At 33.8% G+C, this 11,367-nt stretch overlaps 2 protein-coding genes across 10 annotated transcripts in view; both read left to right on the forward strand.

The window, feature by feature from the left end:
- Nucleotides 1–8,827, forward strand: part of LOC109540278 (serine-rich adhesin for platelets) — a 100,407-nt gene extending 91,580 nt beyond the window's left edge. For 8 of the 9 annotated variants that reach the window (XM_019908586.2, XM_019908587.2, XM_019908592.2 and 5 more), the window contains one exon: nt 6,080–8,827. In XM_019908586.2, coding sequence (XP_019764145.1) covers nt 6,080–7,941 — 1,862 coding nt within the window. In that variant the 3' untranslated portion in view covers nt 7,942–8,827. The remainder of the gene's footprint in view (nt 1–6,079) is intronic. The other variant, XM_019908588.2, reaches the window with a different exon arrangement.
- Nucleotides 8,828–9,582: 755 nt separating this feature from the next.
- Nucleotides 9,583–11,253, forward strand: LOC109540347. Its single transcript, XM_019908697.2, has 2 exons — nt 9,583–10,096; nt 10,881–11,253. Exons 1-2 carry the CDS (start codon nt 9,920–9,922, stop codon nt 11,121–11,123), a joined length of 420 nt encoding a protein of 139 aa, XP_019764256.1. The 5' UTR covers nt 9,583–9,919; the 3' UTR covers nt 11,124–11,253.
- Nucleotides 11,254–11,367: the final 114 nt, after the last annotated feature.

Here is an 11,367-nt window from a genome sequence, read left to right on the forward strand (position 1 = left end):
CTCAAGTTCTTCAACAGGTCTATACGCATTTTGTCCTCCATGCGATGGAGCGGAAATTCATTATTGGGCGCCGATTGTGGCTTTGACGGTCGACTTTTCCACGACCTCTGAAAATTTGTTTGTACAATGCCTTTAATATCCGCAATATGTCTGAAGGATTCACCTCCTCCTTGGCCAAAATTCTTGTAACTATCCGTTGCTGCAAGGAAAACTGCACTGCTTTGTCGCTTACGGTGTCTTTAGTACTAAGCAATCTTAAAAACACACATGTGAAGATGTAATTTTCTTCAAGAAATCCGATGTTTTTCGAAGCCATGCGAAGCTAAAATTGGCCAACGATATTTAATTGAACGTTAGAAGAAAAATGAGAAGATTGAAATAGTCCGTTAAAGTGGACGTCTAAATCATTGGACTTGACATCGCTGGACTTCCTCCTGTGAAATATTTAAAAGGAAAAAATGAAAAATGCTTACGATGAACCATGTGGATAAATGTCTCATAACGCTTGAGTGAAGGAAGCAAGGAAGAGATTGGAAAGTGCTTGAAGATGGAGGTGGTAATACTGAAACTTTGTTGTGAAAATTGCCTAATCTGATTCTTTCTGTGGCAACATTGCGAATTTATGAAAGTACTTGTTCTACACACTTGCTTAACCAACGTTGCTTATTAACCAACGGAAAACGACATCAACTGTTTCTTTGCCGTTGTAGTTTAAAAAAATTGGCTTATTTACATGTAAGAAAATGTGGGTATGTTTCCGAGAAAAGAAAATTCATTGTCATTAGTTCAGTTCCCGAATGTAAAAAAGCATGCAAATAACGCAATAACGATCCTCTTAAACCCATTCAAGAATTACTGTTTAGATATTTCTATAGTTTTCTCATAACTGAGTGAGCGGAAACTTTTCAGTCGCCTCTTCGTTAAAAGCTCTTGTTAATTATTGTTTTAACGAAATTAAACTAATTATTCAATGTTGGCCAAGCATCACGTGTCTTCCTTACTGAGTGAACTTCCTTATAATTGCCAAGTTGTATTTAAATTTCTTACTTTGCTTTCAATATCTTAAATCGTATTTTAACTTAAAAAATAGTCACTAACCGCTAAATTAAATTAGCGTTTGTTGAATTCTTGGATGCAACATTTCAGTACGTAAAATGCACGAAAAATTCGTCACATCAAATTATTCAAAAAAGACCTACTTCCGCATCTTGTCGTCATATCAAGTCAGTTTTAATAAACATTTTTAACCATGAGGTATAGTGTATATAAATAACATTTTTGGTGATTCATCCGGTATAATGCTTTTTACATTCAACTTGTCTGTACAGAAAAATGCGCAGAAAAAAGAAAATTTTTTGAATAATTTTAATTTTGTTCCTACACATTTAGATGACTCCTACACTACAAGAATACTTTTTGTTTGCTATTAGTGACAAAACGGGGGATTGAATATCAAAAACGAACAGTTCGAAACTAAGGCCAAAGTAATGGTTACATTAATATGAGTTCTGAGCCTACTTTGGTCAGAAGATAAAAAATTAAATATAAATGATCTCAGAACATTAATTACAATTTTCAATAATTACCTCCAGTAGAAATATTCGAATAAATCCGAGAACCGTTAGAGCGCATTTGTTCAGTTAGGTAAATGCACTTCACGGTGTTGATTGAAAGTAATTGATAATCCGTAATACATTATGTTGCTTTTCCTGTCAAAACATTTTGCAATTTTCCCAATTTAGGCTCGAGCAATCGAGTCCCCATATTTTTTAGTGTATGAGAAACGAAAACATATTTTTGAATTACAAATTTCAATTGCGTTTGCTTTTTCACTTTGTCTCATACAGCATACAGGCTATGTATCCGCAATGGGGCTGCCTGTCAACGACTACTCTCAGCCTGTGGTGCCTAAGATGCGTCGATGCGTTCGTCATTCAGGTTCTAGTTTTACGGGTACTTAAAAATAAAATACACTTCATTATACGCTCACATAACACTGCACAACACATCCACTCATTTCAATCACACGCATACAAGCAGGTATACTTCGCCTTGTTATAGAAACTTGTAAGGATGTTCTTGTAGTTTCATATTTCATCTGTATGAATATGCGTTACATAGGTCTAGGATTAGTAGTCTAGCGATTTGTAAGAACATTTTAGGCGTAGTGTGATTTGCTTGCTCATTTGCCAGTCAAGAGTGGTCACTTGAAATTTTCTTGCAAATTTGATTCATCCTTTGTAAATGTAGTGTCTTGGAGTCAATGAATCGTTCATGGCTTCTGGATTTGAAGAAATTTAGCTTCTTGAGTGAATGAGTTTTTTTATTGCAATTTTTAGCATTCAGTCTCGTGATGCTTTTCGGTTAAGCAATTTAAGGAAATTGTCGACAAAGAAATCTCAACTAAAGATTGCAATGCTCACAATAAGTTAAAAACTACAAGTTTCTATAAAGGGAGCTGGATTAGTTAACATTCTCATATTGACCTAGATTATTAAGAGATAGCTTTATCAACAAATAATAAAGTTATCTTTAATCAAATCTGCTTTTTATCCTCTACAAACAGTTTAATATATTTTTAATTGATGGCGCAGAAAAGCAATTTTGATCATGAAATATATCAGTGGCTCGCGTATGGAGCACATATTCTATAACATGAATGCAACTACCGCTGATATATTTCGAAAGAGAATCAGCATATCCACATTTCATACACAAAACACTTTTAACACCAAAAACAAGCGAAAACCTATTATTACAACACATTTAATTTAAATTGTTATTTTATAAATTATCCTTTATTCTTTTACAAATTTGGTTGTAAGTTTTCTCCATTTTTCAAATTTCCATAGTTCCTCAATACAGAACAATCACTTTACAGGGCCACCTAAATTAGATGCAGACCGATCCTTGGGACACTTAACTTTTCTTTTTCAGAAAGACCATTTCGTCTATTACCCTGTTACGACCCATAATGTTCACGCATTGCGTAATTGACATGATTTTAGTGTGAAAGGTATTCAGGTTTTACAATCCATCAGTGTCCCATCCAAAGACATTTCCTTAAGAATCCTCTCTACAACTTTATTTCAGTAATGGTGGCTGGTTTATTAAAAGTTTTGATCTGCTTTTATTTTACGAAACAAAATATATAACTCGCTTTAAATAGTATCATTGCTTGTTGAAGACAATAATCCAACGAATTTTACGGCACATTTTTACATACCCTTGCAATTTGAATCTAGTCTAGGCTTTCAACAGCTTCACAATCAGTACTTGCTTGTTACTGTTACTCATTGTTGCTAATCAAGAAAATGCATTTCGTCTATTTACATTAATTTAAGACAACATGCGTGCTGTGCCCATTTCAATTTATTTACAAGACTAGTACGAGGTAAAACAGTACAATCTTAATTTGCAATAAAAACCAAGGAAACTTTTTAGCCGTTCAGCTTTGATTTTCACGTTTTTATAAAAAAATATATTTTGTTTCGTAAACACTTAATTAACCATTTAACAATTTTTTAAATGGCTGATTTACGTTATTGTGACCATATGTCGCATTTTTAAGCTGTTGCTATTACTTTATCAGATACTGGGATTAAATTAATCGAAAGTTTGAAAGACCTATTAATCCAATAATTTGTAGACATATTGCTATTTCAACATTTCCTCCATTTATTCGATTTATAAATTTATATATGTTTCTGCAGATCAGCAAAAGTTTACTCAATATTTTCCACCAAACATTTTTTATATTTCACAGTGGATTAATTGATCTTTACAAGACCTATACTTCTAGATGCCTTTAAAGCATGTTATAGGCATGGCAACAATTCGTTTTATTCATCTACATTTCACTCGATTTTTAATTCATTCGTATTTACTAACATCTTAAAAATGAATTTGTCGATTTTCTCATTTTCACTGGCAAACTGGATAATCAAGCAAGATTCTGATTATAACAGTAATGAGGGTGCCGCAAAATATTTGTTTGATGAATGAACTGGCAACCAAAAGAATTCCTTTACTTATTTTTTAGTTAATATTTCAAACCATTTGTTCTTCAAACCAATTGTTCAAACCTATTTCTAAAATGCGATCTTTTAGCTTACCTAAAAGCTTGACAATTACCAAATTATCTTTTAACCAAAGAACCAAAAAATGTAAACGATTTTATTTCTGCAATTTGTAATTTTAGCTGAAAACTAAGTTATCATCTGGAATAGTGCAAACTCATATAGAGGTTGATTCAGTTTGGGCGAAAATGATATATTGTTATAGCTGCAAATTTAGCACTTTTTAAGGTGGAAAAATTGATAGTTTGTTTTAATTTTTTATATCACTTTTTGTACTTATAAATCTTTTTATTAGCGAAACTTTATTTTATCAGTCCGTATCAAAATTAATTTGAAGCAAATCGATTTGCGGTTCAAATATCCGTCAACAACGTGTCGCTGTTTGGTTTGGACTTTAAAATCTTTCAAATTAAAACAAAAACTACATTAGCTATAAAAAAAATGAAATTTAAAGGAAGTTTAACGCCAACTGCTTTGTATATGTAAAATATTTAAAACTTTCCGTATATCTCAAAACTAAAGCCTTTTCAAGATATGATTATACAACATTTTCGTCTTCTATAATACTTAATCTTCATTTGTCCTGCTGCTTTGAACTACGCTACACTTGATACATGGTACAACCTAAACGTTGGGAATAAATAAAACAGTGAATTGCTTAGAAAAATATACTTTTTCTGGCGACCTTTTTTCGCCTTTGCAAGGTGCAGAGAGAACATCAATAGAAACATTATTTTAGTGTAATAACGTTCGAGCTCTAGTAGATAATGAAACATTTTTTCGGGAACATGACTGAAATAATAATAGCAGTTAAACATTTCTTCATGTTTCTCAGTTTTATTTCAATATAACAAAATTTAATACTTTTATAAATGTTAGTTAATAAATTAATACAAAAACAATATGATTAAAAATGCATAAAATCTCGACTACTAATTACTATACGTTTCTCAATGCGTTTTCACCTGAGATTTATCTCAGTTTAATCAAAGTTTAACACCATTTCCACTGAAAAATGTAGAACAAAACTTCACAACAATTTTTTGTGTCAAAGAATGTTGTTTAATTTATTTTCAACATTTCCTGTTGTTGTGTTTGTATAACGCTTTTATCAATAAGCAAACAGTTGAAGTAAGTTGGTATTTTAATACTGTTGCAACAATTTCAACAATAAATCTGTTAGAGAACAAAAAAAATAACTAGAGAAAAATTCTATTTTTCCTGATAATACAGTCAATATCCACTTCAATTCATCGGTTTTTTATTTCGAATTATTCAAATGTGGTTAATAACATACATTTTTCCAACAAGAAGTTGGTGCGAACACATTGGATGAAATTCTCTGATTCTCATTCAACGAAAAACTTGAATATATAATTGAAGGTAATTTTCCTATATTTGGTCTGTCAGATCAGCTTTTCTGTTTAGTTACATATAATGTTTTACGTAAAAAAATTTAAATATCGTTTAGAGTTGGTAATGCACTAACCATGTAGTATAGGTGGAAATCATCTACAGTATTGAGGTAATGATTTATCTGGTAGAGAGGTTTCTTATATTCTTTAGTTTGCCCAAAATTCAGCCTAAAAATAAACGCATTCATATTTATACTAGTCATATCGTCCCGATTTCCTATATTGTAGGTTTAACTAGGTGTGAACTTTGTGTACAAGGAATGAGTCAGGATTGTTATGTTTTTGTCAGTTGAGAATTGGGGCGTCAATATTGTGGGTCACGTCTATCAAGCCATGGCAGTTTTTTCTTTATCAATTAATATATCACTTTGACTAGAGATTTGCTTGCTCTACATTGAAGAGATCGATCAAAACTATAAAAAATCATATTGATGAAATTTGAAGTTTCTGAAACGAAAACATGTAAACGATTTGCTTGGCTTGAGTGGCAAGTCCTCCCCCGTTTGCAGTGGCTAAGCTGGCGGCACTAGTTAAGTATGACGATAGTCTCGATCAAAAAATCTAATACGTACTTGTATCTTGCAGCTCATACGGATGTCCATGCCCAACATGCCCAAACATTTACAGGGGCACTGTGGAGTTCGTCTTCATTTCGTAAACACCAACAAGACTTGGACATGATGCCCCCACCAGATTCAAATCTAGTGCCTTTGTCCAGTAGGCGCCCGTCAATGAGCCTACCCTCTACTAGTGACGCTCACTCGCCTCCACTTAACGTCATGAAGCAGGAATATATTGATGAAAATAGCCAAGGATCCTTGTCGGATTCAATGGAAATCTGCCATGAGCGCTACCGACCACTATCAGAAAGTTCCCTTGACGTCAATCATGATTCTAACATGTCGATGATTAACGACAACTCTGTCGATATTATGCAGCATGATTCAATGATGAGCCACATGAGCGAAAATTCAAACCTTAGCGTGGCAGAAGAAGACATCGAACTGGCGCGACGCAACTCCATACCGCTCTGCGACAATGCTGTAATGAAGGAAGATGATTCTTGTAACGTTCTGCATGGAATAAGTACTGAAGTAAGATTGCCTCGAGGGGAAATTTCGCGACAGGTGATGACTGCAATGGAGAAAGTAATGGATCTTAGGATGAAGCTTCCAATGAACGCCAATGTAACCGATTACGTGACTACTGCGTCATCCATGGTTGCTACCCTAAAGAGGTTTGGGATTGAAGATACCAGTGCCCCATTGCCACCACAAAGTGCCCAAAGTGTAGAAAGCTACTTGACTAAGATAGAGTCGAAAGACTGTGCTGGTGCATGTCCTTCCAAAGCAAACAATGGGAAAAGCATGGCAATGCAATCAATTTCCAACTTGTTAACAAGCACGCCAGCTAACATGACACCGCCTGTATTTTTAACTTCACAACAACCATTTCTCACGGAAAATGAGGCTATTAACACTATCGCCAAATCGGAAGCTGCTGCGATAGCAGAGCAAGTGATTACCGGGACCACAACCTCACATGCAATCACAACGTTAACAACATCTTTGGATGGCAGTATCTCAACCACTATGAACACTACAAAATTAGATGAAATTTTGAACTCAACGCTGGTATCTCACATCGGAAGTCCCACGAAAGCTAACGGGATTGCCATTCGCTCCCCAGTTGACGCAATTGTAGCTGATCAGGATGTTTTACTTGCCAGCACGTCTCCTCTGTTAGTGCCACCAGTTAATAACACCCAATTGTCGTCACCGCTTCTCGGATCACAAAACCCTCATAGTCCTTCGGGATTAAGTCCTGAAGTTATTCTCAACTCTCAACTTTCTCCATCCATAATGTGCCGGAATTCCTCGTCAGTACAGCCGGAAGGTTTATTGAGTTCTTCACCTCTTTCGGCGATTTGCCGAGGAGGCACAACTTCCAACGAAACGAGTCCAATGCCTGCCACTTTGACTGCGGCTCAGTCAACTCTGCTGCCCAATGGAACAGCGCCAGAATCTGCGACGTTATTGAGTTCAGAACCGGAGAAAGCTGTTTTGCTAGAAGCAGCAGTCGATTTTCTAAAAACCCAAAAGAACATTTGTGAACTAACCACAACAGCTCAAGATATTATGGAAATTGCAGCTACGTCCACGGACACATCTTCACTTGCCATGGGAGGCGGTTTTATGCCATATACGAATGTTGCATCGGAAAACAGTCAGCGATCAATGCATATATCAAAAAATGTTATTTCGCATCCAAAACCAGATTATCTGTCAATGGGTGTTGCAAAAGACATATCCTCTACTGCTGGTCAAAATAATAAGAAGAATGGAGATGGGTTGATTCATCGATCATTTACATCGTTGACTGAGAATGAATTGATAAACTTCATTAATCCAACGTGTTTCGATCAAGGTAACAGTTACCACCACTAATTAATTGGAGTTAGTGCATGAATTCAACTAAACTTCTATTTATTGAGCTTGGTAAAGTTAGATAGATAGAAAATTGTACAAGGACTTTTGGGGAAAATATGTACCACGATGGTAACTTAGTTGTGTCTATATTATTTCTCGGATTGCTCAGAACTCAATTCATTGAGAGTGTAGTAGTAGAGCACCAATAACATGGCTAACTTAGAGTAATTACTATGTAGGTTCAGTGTGCCTCGTAGGGTTGTATCTAACACATGTCTCATTATTTAATAGATATGAAATGTAGCAGCATGAATGTATGCAGTAGATAGTTTGTCAAGTTTGTTTATGTTCTGATTATGTCTATTTTTCAGTGTAAGTCATTGGTGGAGGCTTTTCATATCCGTACTTATTGATGTCAGTGGCCTTTCGAATTTTTAGTGCAGCTTTAAATGATTTAACTCAAACGTAAAATAATCGAACTTACAGTATATTAAATTTTGAATCCCATTTTATAGTCTATAAAACAATAAATGTTTATAATATTTTTATATGAAAATGTAATGAAATAGGACCTAAACTAAAACGTGTTGTAGAATTGACACGCAAAAAGCACAAGCAAACAAATGTATTGTAAGTGATCTGGGAATACATCAATATTTTGGTGGAATTTTCTTACAAATTAACTAGTTGGATGTAAATTGAAATTTCATCTCCTGTTTTCCGTGAAAGCAAATCCGAATTTGTATCTATTCTATGTTGATCCTTCAATTTTGTTTTAGCTATTACTTTACATTATAAATTATATATTACTATAATATTATGATTGTACAGATACTAAGTGTTGCAAAATGAAATGTTGTTTAATTATAATATATATATACACACAATAAAATCTTATAATTGTTATGGTTTTATTTATTACAGTTTGTAATAAAACCCTAATATGACTGGAATGGATTAATTTAATTTGCCTAATCGCATACCACGTGAAAATACTAATTAAAATGCAAGTTTTTCAAAGCGTTTTGTTGGTTATTTACATAAATACATAATATTCTGCAGTTCAGGGCACTAAATTGAAAATATACGCTTTATCCATATAACATTTACTTACTCCTACGGATTATTGGTCGTAGTACAAAGAAAATGATAAATTAAAACACAGCAATCAATTAACGCAGGGATGAGCAACAAGCGGCCCGTCAAGCATTTCTAAAATTGAATCTATTTGATCGACCTTCTCCCATCCAATATATTGTTATACAATAAATTATAATAAAATGGCAGTACATACTAAACCGAAACAATTTTTTGTGACGAGTTGCTCACTTGTCGGTGGTTTGTTCAAACATGCAAAACAAACGCGCCGCGTTTACACAATTTTTTGTGACGAGATACTCACTTGTCGGTGACATCTTATGCAGAGAAATGTGTCTCACTTTCCGCATTTAGAAATCGAAAATCTTACTGCTCAAAAATGCGCACAATATACAGGGTGTCCCGTAAGCACATGATCAAAAGGATACTACGATATTCTTAACATCAAAAGAAGACGATCTGATCTAACTTTTATTAACAAAAATGTCTGGCTCATCTGCTATTGATGGTCAAAGTTCTTCAAAAAACTTTATCTTTTTCGAAATATCGGGAGAATGGTACCATGTATTTTGGAGAAACTCGCTGTGAATTTGTTCTTATGTAAGACTCATATTTTGATGAAATAATCGAGTTCAGCCGTTTTGGATAAGTGGTGAATTCTTGAGTGTCGTGGTACAAAGACTACCAGAACTTTTTATTTGGTGGATGAAATCAACTCATTTTTTTTTGGGTTGGTGCACTAATGATTTATTCACAATTTTGTGCTCTTTGTAAAATCTTGTAGCATTCATAGTTTTTGCGCAAAGAAATGAAGCAAAGATGAAGATTGTCAATTTTATGAAGCCCGTATTGCAAGAAAAACCTTAAAGGTTAATTATTTTGCCAAAATGTCATCAAAATGACTTCCGAAGACATCGTACAGATTTTTAGTCCTCGAAGAGTTCTGCTGAAAAGATCAGTATCAGCTACGGACCTTAACCTTCCGGGTTTTGCGGCTCTAAATTTACGTGACACCAAATCATTCTCAGGAAATATGGACGATATCAAATCTGCACCTCAGAAATTAATGGAAAAGGTAGAATGTGAACGCTATTATCTCCATTATACTTTTAAGTATCAATTAACTCAGAGCGTCTTGCCAATATGAGTTTTTTGAAAACAAAAACCTCTGTACTTATTATTAACCAAGATGCTTACTTAACAAATTTGTAAGCAAGCAATAAGAATTACTTAACAATTATGATTAAGCTCCGTTACTTAGCGCAGCACATATCCATTTATTCATTATTTAGCTTTGATACATCGAGTTCAACTTTAAGATTGAGGCAGTATCGACATAGAGGACTTTTAATATTTTATTCCTGATTATTCTAAATACAGATCGAAAACACATGTGAGCAATAAAACCTTAATTTTGCCTTGCTTGGCAAAATAATGTATTTTCTTTTAAGTTTTGTTCAACTTGATAGCCAGGTGAAATGACTCTTTGATTCTCGTTGTTAGAGGGCTGAGGATGAAGAGCGCATCATTTAATTTTACTTACTTACTATGCTTGAATTCTCTCAAAGGTACTAAAAACTTGTAAGATAAAGCCACGTCCTAAACAGTTAATATTTTTTTGTTCAATGCGCCAAGTCCTGCTTTAAACAATAATTTTAGACTCCAATTTTAATGGGCGCTCTGTAAATCTATAAATATCACTACTAAAACACTAGTTAGAACTGATGTCACTGACGCTTTCAGCAAAAATGTTTGAAAATATGTACTAATTTTGGTTAATTAAACGTAACAACAAATTAAAATAATAAATCCAAATTTATCATGTTTCATTAAAATAAAGTTTTATATTTTTATTCAAGATCAAAGGAAATGATGACGAAATCCACTTTACCGATGGAATTGAAACCAAAGATATCTACAACAATGACACTATAATCGTAAATAGAGAAGCTCTTTTTCATGGAGGCAAAAGCTATAGCATCAACGATATAGCCTTTCATTGGAAAAAGGATTGCCGAATGTGGCTATGGAAGAACGCTGCCAATACGCGAAAAAACAAGTCCGTTGGAGATCAAATTAAAGCACAACTTATTAAAGGATAATTCTACTTAAGTTTTTAGACACTAATCCACTTTTATATTATTATAATGTTTTGGTATCTTCACGTTTGCATATACATACAGGTTTTCACAACGATTAATAAATTCATGATCTATTTGAGGTACTTGGAAACGAGGTTTTTTTCAGGACTATTTAATATACTGAATTGTTTTAGAAGTATATTAAAAAGGCAAAAAAAGTAACATTTTAGTAACTAAGCTAACTATTATATTTTATGATTGCTTT

This window comes from Dendroctonus ponderosae, unplaced genomic scaffold (assembly GCF_020466585.1).
Source record: "Dendroctonus ponderosae isolate FM_Combo_2020 unplaced genomic scaffold, Dpon_F_20191213v2 Dpon_F_20191213_3, whole genome shotgun sequence".
Classification (NCBI taxonomy): Eukaryota; Metazoa; Arthropoda; class Insecta; order Coleoptera; family Curculionidae; genus Dendroctonus; species Dendroctonus ponderosae.